Here is a 17,101-nt window from a genome sequence, read left to right as displayed (position 1 = left end):
AAGAAATGAAGGAAGTGAATTTTGTCATACAATTTAGCTTTATTTTTGTTGTTACATGACAAAACTGTAGAAATCCAGGGCAAAGTGAAGCCTCTGTACTTTATAAAACAGAAGAGAATGTCAGTACTGTACTGAAGAAGTTTTCTGCCTCAGAAGGTTGCTGCTAGCTTTTTAGAAGGCTTCTGAAATAATTTGCTAAGAGATGTAGTGCCCTATAGTGGAGCACCTCAGAAGTTTAATGTGTGATACAACATAACTTTTTAGCCTTGGCTGTTTATTGAGATTAGAGCTATTAATTTCCTATTCAAAAAGAGGCACTAGGATCCAGGTTTTCTGTCTTGTAAATGTTTATTAATTTCTGCATGGTTTCCATAGGGGACTAGCAGTTGTAGGAATATTAAATTTGCACAGTTTCCAGGAACACTTCTAGACAGATGAGATAGCATTGCAAATTGTCATGTCCTCAGTAAAGGACGGGCTGCCATGTGAACTTGGTTTATTTATGCTTGCCCTGCATGCAGAGAAGGATTTATGGAGACTGGAACAAGCCACAGCATGTCGAGTTGTGGGCTGCAGAGGTAGTCTGGGGGCATTGGAGCCAAAAGGTGTGGCTGGGAACTGAGGGTCCCTGGGATGCAGGGAGAAATTGCAGATCTTTATATTGTTGCAGTGTGAGGAGTTGTGGGGAGGGAAAAGTTACAGCTGTTGAAAGAAAAGGTTGTTAGAAATGTAATATAAAAATCTGTTGGAAGTACTGTTCATAGATGAGTTTTTTGGGTTTGTTTATATACTTTTCAGAGGGCTCTCAAATGGTAGAGCTGCTAGCATGACCTCGACGCCATTAGTTCTTAATGTATTGGGCTCAATCTTTTATGCTTTCTTATTTCATCACTGACTCCAGTATACTGAATTATGTACTCAAGATTAATACAAAACATAACTGGCTTTAATCTCTTGTGAGAAACAAAATTTGGAAAAAATGACTAGGTGCTTGCCTCACTGTACGTAGGTTCTGTCACTACTTTGAAGACTGACATTGCATCTGCAGCAGCTTCTTTCTGGTAGAGCCTGAATCGTCAGAAATTAACATTCACTTAAACATGAGACTTTACGTGGACATCCTCATGTAAAACATACTTGCTAGCTTGAGCACCGCCACCAAAAGAAAACAAATGAACCAATAATTTCTTTAGGATTTTAAGGCCTGTGTCTTTCTCAAATGTCTTTGCAATTGCAAAGAAATTGCTGTATGGTAGTAACTTTAAGAATTAACATATATGGGAAAGATTCTGTACTGGAAACCTATTTTTTACTTGTATTTGTATGCAAACTGTTCTAAACCCTGGAAAGGGAAAGCATGAGGGTGCTGCACTTGAAGCAAAAAAAGAAGCCATTTAAATGATTTTATGGATTTGAGATTAAAATGCTAACTTTTATGTTGAATGACCTTATTGTTCTTAATTATGCAGATGTAGTCACCTTTTGGGATGTTACACTTGTGAAGTTGTATGTAGTATCTTCAGGTTGTTCCAATCATGTATAGAGTTACGGGTTAAGCACTGAGATTCCTTTCACTCTCCTGTGTAGTTCTGGGTTTTTAGGTAGTTCTCAGAATTTTCAAGTTGGCTGTGAGCCAAGGTTTGATCCAAAACACTGTTTTCTTTGGGTTTGCTCTAGTTTGTAAAGAAAAGAATCCGATTTAAATGCCTTTTATATTTGAAAGGGCTTTTCCTGTTCTTTCACTCTGCTTCCTTCCTTCTTCTCATCTCTGGAGTGATTTTGAGCCCTGTAGTGTTAAGTGTGCTTGTTAAGAGCAGACCTTCACAAAATAATTTGTATTTGTGGGATAAAGTGTCCTAATTTTTTATTTTTTTTAATGCTTTTCTCCTTAGAGCTCACACAAATTGAGGACCCAAGGGAGCAATGGAGAAGGGAGCAGGAACGCATGCTAAAGGAATATTTAATAGTTGCCCAGGAGGCACTCAATGCCAAGAAAGAGATTTACCAAATAAAGCAGCAGCGTTTTGAACTAGCTCAAGAAGAATATCAACAATTGCACAAAATGTGTGAGGATGACAGCCGTTCTTATGCCAGCTGTGAGTTTACTAGACTTTTCTTTTTTTACCCATCTGCCTCTCACAACATGTGGTTTAAGAAATAGTGTGACATGTTTCCATCACCCAGTTGTCCTCTGAATGAAAATCTTGACTACAGAAGTGAGGTGCTCTCTTTTGACTCTGCTATTCGGGGACTTCTGTTTCCTGTTAGGTCTATGAGAACATGCCTTTTTAAGATTAAATGGGGATATATTCCAGCTAGCATCTGTAGTCATCTCAGGGCCAGCCGTAGTGACGCTTCGTGCAAGGCAACAAATATAAGACTGAATGTTGCTGGACCAGCCACCTATTTGCTCTCCTAAATTCATAGCTTATTCCGTCCTTGACATGGGGAAGCCTTCTGTGGATCCATGGTTGGTTTATTGACTTATGAAGAGTTAAGGGCAAGGTGTTATGGTCAAGAGTGCCTCTAACCATGAAGTAGTAAGCGGTGTCTCCTTAGCGCACTTCATTCTTGAATGCCAGCTTCTGATCCTAACGCTGGTGGTGTGGGTTGTAGAGCCTTGATTTCTTGCCCTATTCATTCTTTAGATGTCTCTGGTAGCTTGGAGTAGATGATAACTTTTTTTCTGAAATCTAAAGTTGTTGCGCTGCTCTCATGGCTGTTGGCTGGTGCAACCAGAAAGGGGGTGTCTGCTGAAAAGTCAAAATATCTAGTTCAAAGAAGTGTATCAAATGGATGTATCCACCAGCCCTGTGTGGAGTGGAGTTTCACTGTGCTGGTGGCTTTTCAGTGGCTGCCGTGTGTACAGCCATTGTTTAACTGCAGGATTTGCTGGTAAATGTGAAGTGCTTGATAAGTATGTGAAGCTCTGCTTAGCCCTTTCTGAAAATGTTCAAGAAATCTGACCATGGTGGGGGTGGTAAAGCAGGCATCTGGATAGAAGTGTTTAGCTACTGATCCACTGGCATTTACTAGTCCAAGGTAATTCATATGTATGCCAAAATCCTGAATAAAAGATGTATTGTAGGGCTGAGGTGTTCCAGGTGGTCTTGACCAAGTGTTCTTTTACTGTTGAACTGGGATTATCTCATCTTTTTGTTTAGTTTTAATTATATGTACTCGGTGATTTAGTTTGTGACATAACTGAACAGTTGTGACTAGTCTTATTTCTCCCTGTTATTTTCAAGTTTCTCAAGAATTATTAAGAAAGATTATTTTTTTCTTATTATTAAGAAAGAAATTAAAAAAATACTTTTTAAAGAGTGTTTACCTACTGTTTAAAGACTTGGAATACGGTCATTAATATTTTTTTAGATTATAAAATTTAAATATACATGTATTACAACACATTTCTAGGAGCTTGGGCTTTTTGTTTTCGAAAATTTGCAATAGTTCTGTAGTGTGTTTTGCTGAATTACTTCAGGCATCTATACAGAAACCTCTGTTGAAGATGATAGTATACTAGAAAAATATAACCTGTTTTTCATATTTTTAAAGCTCTTGGAAAAAAACAGTTGCTTGAAACGTCAACAAAATATGACTGAAAATGACAAAATTGGAGGTTATCTGTAGCATGAATACAAATGCTATGTCAATTGACTTTTATGTTTCTCAATCTTCTGTTAGTTTTTTAGGTATATCTGTGGAATTGATAATAAGATACTATAAAATCATTTAAATAAAACCTTTCACTTGTTTTCAGGTGAAAAAATATTTACATTTTCTACAGATATGTTAATATATTTTATATTGGTTTAGGGTCATATGCATCTGTTCTGAGAAAATGTGATGGGCTGATCAGTCAGTTGATACATTTTAAAAAAAATTTCCGTTTTGGGGTTTAATCATACTGTCAACTCCAAGATTCCCCAAGGCTTCTCCACTTGTTTTTCTTAATTTGATTCCTCCACTCCACTCTGGGATGCTTGCTTCTCTGTCTATTGTATGGAAATCTTAGGATCCTCATTCAAGTGCAATTAGATGACCAAAGCTGGGTGCTTGTATTGCACATATTCCTGCCTCCACCACCACTTGTTTCAGTATGTTGTGTTAAAAGAACGAAGACTTCACAAACTGTTTTTTCCTCTCCCTGCTTGTGGGTGCTGCCATTAACTCAGTGTTGTGTGCTTATGAGTGGGAGGTGGTGTGAGCTCAGTGGTTGTGGGTTGGCAGGGAGGTGCCCATGCAGCAGTTTTGTGACTCAGTTGTGATCAGCACTGTTTAAAAAAAAAATTTTCCATAGAAAATCCTGGATTTAGAGAATTAGCCCAGGCATGACTACTCGTTTTGGTAAGTTCCTGCACACTTGACGTGACCTTGGCATTGCAGTATTCTTTTGAGAGTCAAAGAGCTCAGTGCAATGCAGATACAGATATGGGGCAACCTTCAGCCCTACAAAAGGATGGTAGGTCTAACAGCACAACCCCGTCCACTCACATACCAGGCATTTTTCAGTGGGCCAGTGCTGCTGTAAATGATTTACTCAATAAATCATGGTTAGTCTTGTCCTCTAGGACCTTTATTTCATCTGTCTAGGCTTTAGCTTGTAATACTGCTGCTTGAAATCATTGCTTGACTCTAGATATGCTTGTGTTAAAAGCTCACTTGCCAGAGGCTGATCTGTATTTGGTTCCCCATGCTGTTGCTTTAGGAAGCAACTTCTTTCTGTAGGTCATTGAATTTTGTTCTGACCATAGTTTTGTTTACTTTAGTCCTTATCATACTGTTAATTCAACATACCTAGGAAGGAATTGCCAATTGTTAATTGCATCAGTAAATGCCACCATCCTGTCATGGAAGGCAGTTGCTTTTAAGTTAGATGCAGTGCTGGTATATACACATTTTGTTGTTGTTCAGGACAAAAAAAAAAAAAAAAAAAAAAAAAAAAAAAAAGTCAGACAGGCCAAAGGTAATTCTTTGGTTCTACTTTAGCACAGAGGATTATTTTAAAACCTTGTGACTTGCAACACAAAGAATGAATGCAATGATCTGTTACATAGTGCCACATCTTAACAAATGTATTAAGGAGGGAAAAAAAAAAAGATTTAAAATGCTGTTTTCCATCTGTTTAGCATTCTCTGGATTTTCAACTAATACCAAGTATGATCCATATCAGATTAAAGCAGAAATAGCCAGCCGTCGTGACAGAGTGAGTAATTTTTTTTTCATTTTGTAAAAATATGAATTAGACATGGGGAAGGGAGTGGGACTATGTGTTTTTCTTTTACTTTAGCATTTACACTGGATGTTGCATGCATTTTTAGAAATATATTAAAACTGCTCTACTACTCTGACCTATTGTTCAATGCAAATGAGTATATATTTACTGCATTTCAGTGCTTTGCAAAGTAATGTTTTTTCCATGTTACAAGCATAAAGATTTTTATCATGGATATCAGAGGCGAACTCAGCCTGTCTTTCAGAAATCTCTGTGTGAACTGCCACAAGCAGTGAATACTCTGCAGCCAGATTCTTTCTTGATTAAATGCGGTTCAAACCCACTGCCTTAATATTTCACCATTTCCCCATTTTCAGTGGGGTTCCATGAATGTTATTGAACTCCAGATTTAGCCATTTGGTTGGAAATCTGTTCACAATTCATGTGATGTGTTGGCCAAATGTAACTTTTTAGCTGATTTGGCCAGAGCTCCTCTATGAGGGGAGGGGAGTTCAAGCATTCTGACAGTAACAAGCAGTTCTGTAATAGAAATATCCATTTTTATATATATTTTTAAACAAGATTAATGCTTTTGGTACTGTATTTGCTGAAGGAAGAATAGTTAACTTCTCGACTTTCTCCCATGCTGCTCTAGCAAAGAGTTAAATTCTGCACATTGGTTTCAAGCAAAATGATGTAGCTTGAAAATATGGCTATATAGCTATAGTCATAAACAACTGTAAAAAGTAGTTTATAATATTAAGCTCTAGAACTCACTTCTAGATGGCATGTTTCTTTTTATTAATGGATAAAATGTTATTTAGCATGCCAGGCAGTCAGCTTACAAAATAAATAAAAAATACTTGTCTTTGCAGGATAGTTTTCTGTTTTTGTTGTAGTGATGACTTTTCACATGAGTGCCTCTGAAAATAAATCCCGTTCACCACCCTTCAAAGGCATTTATTCTGTCTGTCTGTATATGTTTACTACATGCTGACTAGTGTTTGCTTGTTTTGCATACTGTAAATGTCAGCATATTCTAAACAAGAAAATAAGCTTTATTTATTTAAATAGTATTTAAAGAAAATAAACAAGGTCTTATAGGACTATTTCTCTCTGTTCCTGCATCTTAAAACAAAATGATCTCCTAAGTGCATAAGATAGCCTGTTCAACTGAATGTATGCATAGGCATTGAGTTGTTTCAGGTAATAGAATAAAATATGCACTATAAAGTGTTTGTGTACATGATATTAGTGATGCATTTTTTTCGTTTTACTTTTGGTGAGTGTCGAAAGACTTGGTGAGGGTATAGGAGTGTTTTGGGGGCTGGTGCCATGAGTTTTGAGGAAAGGGCAAGAACACATGGGGAAGAGGACCACACAGGATGGTGGGACTGACAGTCTTGGTTTGCATCCCCAGAACTGCCGTGAAGCCCCTCACTCTTTGAGTAAAGCTGACAGAATTAATCTATGCCTGGATATGTAGGATATTTTAACTATTTTTTTTACAAACTGTTTTTTTAAAAAAACTTTTTTCCTTTCTCTTGTCGCGCTCTCTTCCTATCCCTCCCTACTCTTTTTTAGTAATGTTTTTGTTATTTATTGATGTACATGTGGAAACCAAAAGCACTTGGTATATTTTAGAAAAGGTACCAAATTTGATAGCTTGAGAAGAGAGGGGTTTTTTTCTTCTATCCCTGCCCCTCTTTGGGGTCTCAGTTCAGTCTTAAGCCTCCCTGCCACACATTGAAACACTTCTGTTCCCCCAGTTTGTCTGTAGTCCCTTGCATCCTACTCCCCATGTTGGCCTCAGTTATCTATCAACTTTGGAGGTCAAGAAGCTATTTCTATGCAGATCGTTCTTGCTGCTGGTAGTGCCCTTCTAAGCTCTACCCAACCTCCTCAGGTAACTGTTTTCATAAAACCACAAAAATATGTTTTGGGAGACATCACTGTTTTGTCACTTTTGATCTGTGCTCTAGTTGGATCAGGGTAATTGGTGGGGGAATTGAGAGGGCAGGACAATATGAAAATAACTGGAGAAAATCAGGCTGCCATTTCTGGGAGAGAAGGCTGCTATTGCTAGTGATTTTTTTTTTTTTTGAGCAATAAACAGCATTGAATGTTCATCTTTTTTTAAGTGGACTGAAGAGTTGAAGACAGTTGAGAGGTGTCTGTCTGCTACAAGGGGAGAAGAAAAATCATATGGATTGAAACTTGCTATCTGTTAGCATAAACTATTGCAGGTAGAAACCAGTAAAATAGATGAGGAAATTAATACTTTGAAAGCTGAATATTGTGATTGCTGTTTCATTGGGTCTTACGATATTTCAGAAAGTCTTCTGTTATCTCAGCGCAAACTTTAAAGAGGTTTTAGATTATCACTCCCAATTTTTTTGAAGTAACTTAAGACTTTGTATTGGAAAACCAATTATTTTTTATTATGAAAGTTTCTGTTGCATATTATTACTTAAAGTTATTTTGTTATATTCAGCTTTCTAGGCTAAAACGAGAATTGGCACAGATGAAGCAGGAGCTGCAATATAAGGAAAAAGGAGTGGAAACTCTGCAAGAGTAAGTTAAGAGTTTGTGGGAGGATCTTTTTTTCTTCTTTACTTTATATGCCTTGGAATGAATTTCCTAGAAGAGCACTGCCAAAAAGAAAGAAGGTTGAAACCTCTTAATCGCTTTTCTTAAGAGTTTCTGCTACGATTGTGATGTGGGGTGAGAATAGTGTGAAATGATGGAAGAAGGGTTGGACAGAATTGGTTGGATTGGTTTATTTCATAGATACACATGTGAAAACAGTTATATAGGCCCTGTTGTTTCCTTAAGATGTTGTCGAGGTGGGATTAGATTTTTAGAATTTTTTCCAAATATTTTCTGGAGATACCTCCTGCCTGGAGCGCAGCCCGAACAAAGCACCATGCAGTAGAGCAGCTTCCCTGCAAACAGTACCAAGGCTTTCTGGCTGGGCACAGTATTTCTCCTGAGGGGTACGCTGTACGCCACAACACTACCTCTTCCTTTTACCTGATTGTCAGGCCACCTGATTCTGCACAGTATAGCTGATTTGTGTGTGTAAATCTGATGGTCTGTGAGACCTTGGATCTTGTTGCATGTGTGCAGAATGAGTGCACGTAGATGTGACTCCTTGTCTCCTCTCTGTGAGTAAAGATAGCTCTGGGCAATTTGCCACCGCTCCCAAGGCCATTAAGCAGCCTGTGCTCTGTTTCCTTTGCGCTCAGTGGTGGCAAAGGTTGTGAACGGTTGTGGTGACCCTCTCCCTGCCACTCTTCCTGCAGGCCATCAGATGGGAACTGAGTGACTTCCATCTGTGTGCTGCTTAGTCACCTACACAAACAGCATATACATGGAATGCCCAGTGGGATAAGGAGAGAGGTTGCAAGGCCATGGAAGAGGTGGCAAGTAAATACAGGTTGTTGTGACTTCCAGATTTGTTCAACAAGGCCAGGGGCTAAGACCATATGTTGAAGTGCTCTTGGATTTGCGTTGGATATGTGGCCGTGGCATTAGAAATCTTGGCCTTTTTTCCAGCTTGCATGTGAATGAACTGCCTAATGCAGGCGCTTCCTGAAAACATTGGAACTGTTGCATGTCTAATGAATTTTGCAGCGTAAGTACAGTACATGTGGAAATATTTTGAAGCTATGGATTTATTGCTGCATTGGTGTTACAAAGCATGCACACTTTGCTTCAGTAATTCTGGAAAACTTCCAGGGATCCTGGAGCAATTAGGTTACTTATTTTCCAACTTTGATTTTGATAGGTATTACATTAACAAAATGATTTAAAGGGAGATACTCAGATGCTACTTTTAAAGGAGAGGGAGTAGCCCATGCACTTAATATTGATGGTTTGGTTGCTGAGTTGTGGATTGGTTTTTTTTGTGTGTGGTAGTGGTTTGTTTGTTTTTTTTTTTTTCAGCTTAAAAGAGTTTTGTTTTATAATGCATTTTAAAAGCTTCAGAAAAGAAAACCTGTTCAACCAAAATTCTTCATTGGCAGATATAATGTAATAATTTTCAGGCATAAATATGTTTTTATTGACTACATGAAGGTAGTTACAGGTAGCTATGGGAATTGTTAATGTATGATATTAACTGAAAATTAGTAAAATAAAGCACTCAGTATACTGAAATAGCAAATATTTTAAGAAATATTTTAAGTATAGTCAACATCTTAGAATAGTGGCCTACATATATGAGCAGTAACAGAACAAAAGAAATTTTGTCATGGGGTTCTTAATCATACTTTAACTGAGTAAGAATCACCTTGCCTTTTCTACTTTCTTTAATTATTTTCTTTTCCTGGTTATTGGGTTATTTTATGGGTATAGGTTCAATTGTTTTATAAAAGGACTAACCACTTGACTAGGATGATAGAAGTATTTGAAGGCCATTTGAAACTCAAGATTATTTTAATTAATATAATTCAAGATAGTCCAGCAAAGTAGTGCAACTTCCTGAAAAGTAAAGTCTGCGAATGGATTAAGAATACAAATGCTAGTCTTGGATTTTAGCCCAAGAGAAGTCACCCGTACTTCAGGATGGGGGGATAGGAGAGACGTTCAAGAGAGGAATTATTTTAAAGCGTATCTGATTAGTCAGTAGTCACTCTAATAATCTAGTTTAAAAGTTCAAGCATGACAACTCAGTGCTTCAGTGCTGCTCATTGTTGCTGTTGCTACAGTCACTCCATGTCTGGTTGGTGCACTGGGTGGTATTTGCTGTTGCTCGCTGAAGCTGGGGAGAATGTTTCGCCTGTGCGTTATCTGGGATTGCAGTGAATTTCTGACAGTGCTTGTGCCTTGCTGAGCTCTGCTGTCTGCAGTGACGTCTTCACGTGTGAACCAGAGGCTTGTGGGTTTGTTTTTGTTTTGTGTTTTTAAGTAATTTTTTATTTACCTTTCTGATGAGATACATGCTTTCTTTTGAGGATTTTGCTTCTAGTAGGAAGTGAGTCAGTTTGGAGAGTACTCACATTAACAGGTGAAAAGAGAAGTTTCTCTAGCCTCCTTGTGTAGTCAGTAGACAAATCACACTAAAGTCTGACTGTGCTCTAGTTGACCCTGAGCGATCTCTCCTATTCCTTGTATTTGTTGGGAGAGAAAGGTCACTAAAATCAAGTACCAAAGCTGATGTATTTCAGTTTTTGCATATCCACAGAGTAACTGTATTGTCTAAAAAGTAACACGTTACTCCTTCTTTAACACAAAAATGCTGATATGTTTTTTTGTTGTTGTTGTTGTTTTTTTTTTCTTTTTAAGTTTCTTACATCTCAGACATTCTCCCCTCTCGTTACCTTTTCTAAATTTTTGGTCTGTGTAGTTTTTCTTCTTTCTTGTGCTAGGTCAAATCCAAGTAACTGCCAAACTGAGAATGGCACACATCCTGTTCAGCTTTTTTGAAGTAATTTTCTTTGCTTTATTTCAAGTATAAGCCAAGAACAATATTAGGACCTGTCACACTTTGGGCTTTACATCTGGCTAAATGTTTGCTTTGAAAGTGTGACCAGAATGGCATTATGAGCAGGTATCAGAACCTGCTGCCGTCCAACTGCCTGTGCAACCTCTGCTGGTTACAGCTCTCAGAGATAAACATTATGGTGAGGGTGGTTAAGTTGTTCAGTATTTCCATTGGTTTACATTGCTGTTTGATTCAGATGCCTTTGTTAAACACAAATCTGTTGCATTGACATTTACCACGTACAGTGTCTGCCTTGGACGAAGTTTTGTTTTCTGTCCTTTTTAATTTTAGTAAAATGGCTTAGCCATCTTTGAGGAGAATAAAAAAAGAAAAACATCACAACAAAACAGAAAAACTTTAAACAACTAGAGAAAAGTGGGGTTTTGTGGGGGGAGAGAGGATTGAGGGTTTTTTTTAATGCTTCTACAACTCCAGTATAGTCAAAATTTCAAACTTCATAACGCTGCAGTTCAGCTTTTTTGTTAGAGCTGTATTTTCTACAGTTTCATCCAAATTTGGCAATGTTGTAATAAGCCCTTGGACATCACCGTCTGCCGTTACCCACTGGAGACTTTCTAGAGCTCCCTGTTGAAAGCCTGCAAAGATCTCACCCAGCATGATGCTGTTCCTCAGCCTCCACAGGTGCCTTTGCCCTAAGGTGTGGCTGATCGTGTCGCAGTCCAGAGTTACAGGGTTAAAGATGAGCCTTTCCTGGAACAAACTCCTTCCTCTGACCTGGTGGCAGGGACTGAGAACTAGGAACAGTTCTTCCTCCCCTGTGTTTTCAGTGACCCTTCTGCTGGAAAGCAGGAATTTTTGAGGAAGGAGGCGCCTAGCAACAAAGGAAACGAAAACTTGGCCAGTTGACTGCAAGAGCAGAGTAAATGCTGTGAGAAGTTGGGAGAGACAGGGAATTAGGACTGACTAAATAATTTGTAGCTACAGACTAGAGGATATGAGACCTGACAAAAGCTTTAAAGTTGGATTTTAATTCAACTACAGACCTGTGCTTTGGTGAGGATGGGGGGGACTTGTATTTGAAAGCACATGGCGGAAAACAGGAACACATAAACTGCCATATAGGACTGAAACCACTGCAAGTGCATTTAATAGTCTGTGTATCCTAGAAACATCTTCCTCAGAAAATGTGTATTTTATTCATGGTTCTGTGTATCAGTTGGATGTTCATACAAAGGTCTCACCTGTATTTGTATCGTGCTGCTTTCCATTAATAAAATGGAAGATTCTTGTTAACTTTATGAAAGGAGGAAAAAAACGCTAACAGACAGGGCGTAACAAGTAATTTTATAAGGTGCTTAAGTCAATTTGGGTTGACAGAAACACTGATTTAAGCTCAGATATTTCTGGCAGTAGAAACTTTTCTGATTATTTCCTTAAACAAATACCAGTTGGTAAGTTGGGCTCCAAAATTACCATGAGTATGTGGGTAAGTGGACAAAAATCTGGTTGAAATTAAAACATTTTCTTTTCCTGAAATGCCACCTTGGACCTGGCAAACAGTATAATGAGCAGCTGTGTAGCAGGCATTTTTGGATCTAATATTTGGGTGGAATCTATGTTCTTAACATTAAGGTAACCTTCAGATAAAACTACATGTTATCTTTTTTGTGTAACTTGTAGTGATTTGGATTAGGTTTTTTACCATGGTTTTACCTAATCCTTTCAGGATTTTAACTAAAAATTAGTGAAGACTCAAGTAAACATCCAAAAAAGAAAAGAAAATCAACCAACCAAACCCCCCATCTTTAATCCACATGACATTTAAGTCCTTACTTATTCTTGAACAAAAAATCACAAAGGCTTATACATTTTCTTATGCAACACGGGAAAATTACATTTAAGTAGAAAGCTTAATGTTTGGACTCATTTATGTTGCCTCCAAAAGTAGGAGCTGTCAGAAAAAAACCAAACAAACCAAAACCATAGAAAACCAACCTGCATTTTTTTCCTAAATATTGTGAACTGCACAATAAAACCACAGGGCTTTCATTCAAGCATTTTGATTTTTTTTTTTATTTTAATATTTTAATTTCAAAGCAACTAATCTGCTGCAAGTGGAATTTCGCTGATTTTGTTTAACTGACAGAACATGCTGAATGGGTGTTGACACTCTTAGCTTAATATAACACCTACCTTGAAACCTTTAGTTATTATTTTAAGTAAGAATTTGAGTATTCTTGTCATATATCTATAGTTATAGTATAGCCAGTCCTACTACATCTTGTTATAAGTTGATGTCCTGTGTAATGAGCAATGGATGTTTTATTTTTAATTCTCTTAACCAGAGACACCCTTTCCTGGAGATGTTCATTCTTAGCGTTGGCTTAGGGACCATTACCATACCACCTTTTTTCTGTGTACACACTTCCTATGCTAGATTAACAGGAAAACTGAGGTTTTAATATTTTAACAGGAATTTAACACAATTTTCACTAATTGCTGTGGGTAGTCTGTTAAGATCCCGTAGTCATTTGTTGTAAATCCAGATGGTTCTTTTAGTAAGTTCTGCAGAGTCTCTAGTCTGGTTGTTTTATCTAAAAATCAAAGCAAATTATCAAGATGATAGACTGAACTAAGTTTCTGTGTCCTGATCTGTTGGCCTTTACTATTGTGAACTGTTGGAAAAGAAGTTGAAAACTCAGACAGTGGATGTCCCTCTTAAGGTGAGAGATTTTTATGTCAAATGGAAACAGTAGTACTTCAACCTGATGTAGTGAGTAGTGCTCTTGCTCCTTGTTGAGTTTGCATTTATAATCTTCTGGGATGGTCTGGTGTGATGTTCTTCAGTGTGGGACAATGACGTCTTCTAGAAAAGATGCTCAAAGATGCCCATAATGGCAGGAAACCACTGGTAGTAAAATTTTACAAATTAAAAATTTCTTCCCAAGAAAATGAAATGCCTTTGTTAGAAACCTCTAAATCAAGGTCAGATAGAAGTTCTGGAAGAGATGTTGCAATGTGTGCATGGAAAATGTGACAGCTAAACTGCCAATATCTTTATCTTTTGAGTTATTACCATGTAGGCTAGTTTTAAGTTGACTCTACTTTTGTTGTTTGAAATAGCCTGTAAGACATTGCCTGTAAGTAAGCAGTGTGTTAGGACATTAAAACCAGGAAATTTGTTGGTTCTGCAGAACCTGGACAGATAATTGCATTGCTTTGTCTTTAGAATGTACTTGTCATTGAGTACTGTGTTAATTCCAATTAGACTATCATTCTATTCCCAGAAGTGTTACATGAATAAACAAGAGGTCTTAAAACGTCTATGCACTTTCTAATTAGGTAAAAATTACTGAATTTGTCTTAATCTTTTCAACAGGATTGATCGTAAGATGTCAAGTGCTCATACAAACTATAGACTGGATGAAGCACAAGCTATAATGAGTGAGCTTCGAACCATAAAGAAGGCTATATGCACAGGTGAAAAAGAAAGGCAGGACCTTATGCAGGTAAAAAATATGCTGCTGAACAAATAGCTGCTATTTTCCTCTGTTTTCTCTTTTGTGATTATATTGGGGTTACTCAGTTTAAGTAAGGAAATAGGGTAGCCTAAACTGATTTTTCTATTTGATAATTGCCAATAGCAGGCAGCTCAAAAGAGGTAAGTAGTCATCGTCTATACTGTGAACACAAAACTTTATATGCATTTCATTTTATATGCATTTCATCTTAGATAATTGTCATGGTTTAACCCCCGCTGGCAACTAAGCACCAACTAAGCAGGGGAAGAGGTTTGGAAGAGTAAAAGTGAGAAAACCACTCCTCATGGGCAGGCAGGTGTTCAGCCACCTCCAGGAAAGCTGGGCTCCATCACATGTGATGGTTACTTGGGAAGACAAATGCCATAATGTTGAATGTCCTCCCACTTCCTCCTTCCTCCAGCCTATATACTCAGCATGACATCACATGGTGTGGGAAATATCCCTTTAGCTGATTCGGGTCAGCTGTCCTGGCTGTGTCCCCTCCCAATTCCCCGTGCCCCTCCTGCCCTCTCGCTGGCAGGGCCTAAGGAACTGAAAAGTCCTTGACTTAGTGTAAACATCACTCAGCAACAACGAAAGCCATCAGTATGCTATAACATTGTTCTCACACCAAATTCAAAACACAGCACTGCACCAGCTGCTAAGAAGAAAATTAACTCAATTCCAGCTGGAACCAGGACAATAATGTACTATCCTTACATTTAGATCAATGTCTTTATTAAATATAGCTTTCCATTGCTGCTGACTATAGAGACTGCTATGAAGTAATTATGCTGCATTAAAAAAAAATCAAAATAAGTTTTATTTATTTGTTTTTCATTTTGTATTATAATGAAGTAGGACTGAGAATTCATGTGCTAAAATGTTTATCAGTTTGTCTACCATGTTTTTCCTTTTATAAGCATTTCACAGAACTGGATCTCTGTGTCACTGTGCCATAGTTTGGCAGTTCTCCTTTTCTTGTCCCAAACTCTCCTCTTAAGTACCCATATCAAGACACATTAGTTGTGAGTGTTCTCTACAAAACTCTCAAAGAATATGAGCAAATACAATGTATACAGAAACCATCATGCAAGCTTTATTTTATGAATCTGAGCACGAGGATTGAAGGGACATAGGTGCCTGAGCAGTGATCTAACTTTTGAATGGATTCTGTACCCTGCTCTTACCTCTTAGTTGCTGTGTCAGTGTTATTAATGTGATAGAAGCTTGATCAAAGGGCTGCAAGCCTCTGCCACCACAGGGACTACAGTACAGAGTTGCCAAAATATGCTGCAGATACAGAGGGATGACAAGGACAATTTTCTTTACTCAGTCTTTGAACTGCTATATGAAAAAAGGCATCTGTTACCTACATTTTTGGGACCGTATTAAATTAATATTGTCATTCAAACACTTTCTTTCCATTTGCTCTCCAGTAGTGTTTCACTGGGGTTTGGTTTTGGGGGTTTTTATGTTAAATGATAGGGGCAGCTTATAATCTACATATAATGAATTTCCATGGTTATACAATTATTCAGTCTCTGATGCGTTACCCAAAAGTCAGCTGACGGACCACAAATCCTTGTTCAAGTAGAGAGAACTTGAAGTTCTATGTCTATAAGTCACTATGAAGTTTCTGCCTTAGCAACTTTTAACATGTTTGATATTATGTGTTGGCCAAGTTTTGAAGTGATTCTCAGTCTTCCACATGCCTGGCTAGTAAGGAATGATTAGACAGTTCTTCATGGATGCAGTGATGCACGTTTTAGGAAACTAACTGATAATTTAAAGATTTGTGTGTGAGATCTTGGAGCAGCTTAACTACTGGCCTTGTTTTGACTCCCCCACTAGATTTCTTTCCCCCCCGCCCCCTTTTCCTTATATATTCTGTTCTCAGTGGTACTAGATCCAGCTGTAATCATTGAGGTGCCTTGAAAATCATATCTGTTAAACCAACTCTAGGTGCACTTGCAGTTTCTTTAAATGCAGTGTTGAGGGAGTTAGAAGTCTAGGATCAAGCTTGGCATCAAGGATTGGGCAGTGCTGGCTGGCAGCAGCAGAATATAGAGGTTGCACAAGACTGAAGGAAAAATGGAAAGTGTTGCCATCCTTCCTCATGGGTGTATGTGACATACAGGAAATACCAGTCTAGGAGGTATCATTTTTCTAATTAATGACAGTGTGTTATGACAGCATCCAGTAATAGACATATAGTCCAGGAGAATCTAGGAAAGAGTTGTTCCACACAAGCCTAGAATGCAAAACAGTTCTGCATGTGTTGTTGCAATTGATATAAGGGATTAAATGCCATAGTTTACAAGATCTACAGCTGTAAAAATTGTATATTTCTGCCAACTTACTGTGCTCTGCAAAAGTATCCAGCTTTCTGCCTGATGTTTTTTTTTTTTTAATTCTGAGGAAAAAAATATTAAATACTTCTGTTGTCACCAAACTTTTCTGTGCTTTGCCTTTTTATAATTAGTTGAAGATTAGTGTTACGGATTTATTTAGCTTTGCCAAACAAGCGCAAGTCTATTTTAAGTATCTTCCTAATGAGTTCAGAATTTGATTTTTAATTTATTATCAATTTTGAAATTGTTTTGTCCTTGAAAATGCTACATTTTAAAGCTATTGTTGGTAAAGCAAGCTTTCTTATGAAAAACTTTTTGTTTTGAAAGCTGTTTATAGAGGAGTTTGAAGTATGATGTAAACAGGTGGGGATTTATTTCAGAGAAAGGAAATAGACAATTTCTTACTATTTCTTAATTTAAATCTGGCCACTGTAGGTAACAGAACTAAACATAGCAGAAGTGACTAAGTCTTGTGTAGGTGCCTGGAAAATTGTAGCTGCCATAGAAATATGATAATTGGATTGAATTGTGTGGGAGAGAAGACTGACAAGGGAAGAAG

The 17,101-nt window shown here is 37.7% G+C and overlaps 1 protein-coding gene across 6 annotated transcripts in view; it reads left to right on the top strand.

Annotated features, from left to right (window-relative positions):
• WWC3 (WWC family member 3) overlaps window positions 1–17,101 on the top strand; it is a 103,773-nt gene that overhangs the window by 41,122 nt on the left and 45,550 nt on the right. For all 6 annotated transcript variants that reach the window (XM_055702227.1, XM_055702226.1, XM_055702223.1 and 3 more), the window contains exons 3-6: window positions 1,893–2,096; window positions 5,133–5,209; window positions 7,713–7,792; window positions 14,047–14,176. In XM_055702227.1, coding sequence (XP_055558202.1) covers window positions 1,893–2,096; window positions 5,133–5,209; window positions 7,713–7,792; window positions 14,047–14,176 — 491 coding nt within the window. The remainder of the gene's footprint in view (window positions 1–1,892; window positions 2,097–5,132; window positions 5,210–7,712; window positions 7,793–14,046; window positions 14,177–17,101) is intronic.

This window comes from Falco cherrug, chromosome 2 (genome assembly GCF_023634085.1).
Source record: "Falco cherrug isolate bFalChe1 chromosome 2, bFalChe1.pri, whole genome shotgun sequence".
Lineage (NCBI taxonomy): Eukaryota > Metazoa > Chordata > Aves > Falconiformes > Falconidae > Falco > Falco cherrug.
Note: the sequence above shows the minus strand (reverse complement) of the source record. Positions and strands in the feature narration are given on the sequence as shown.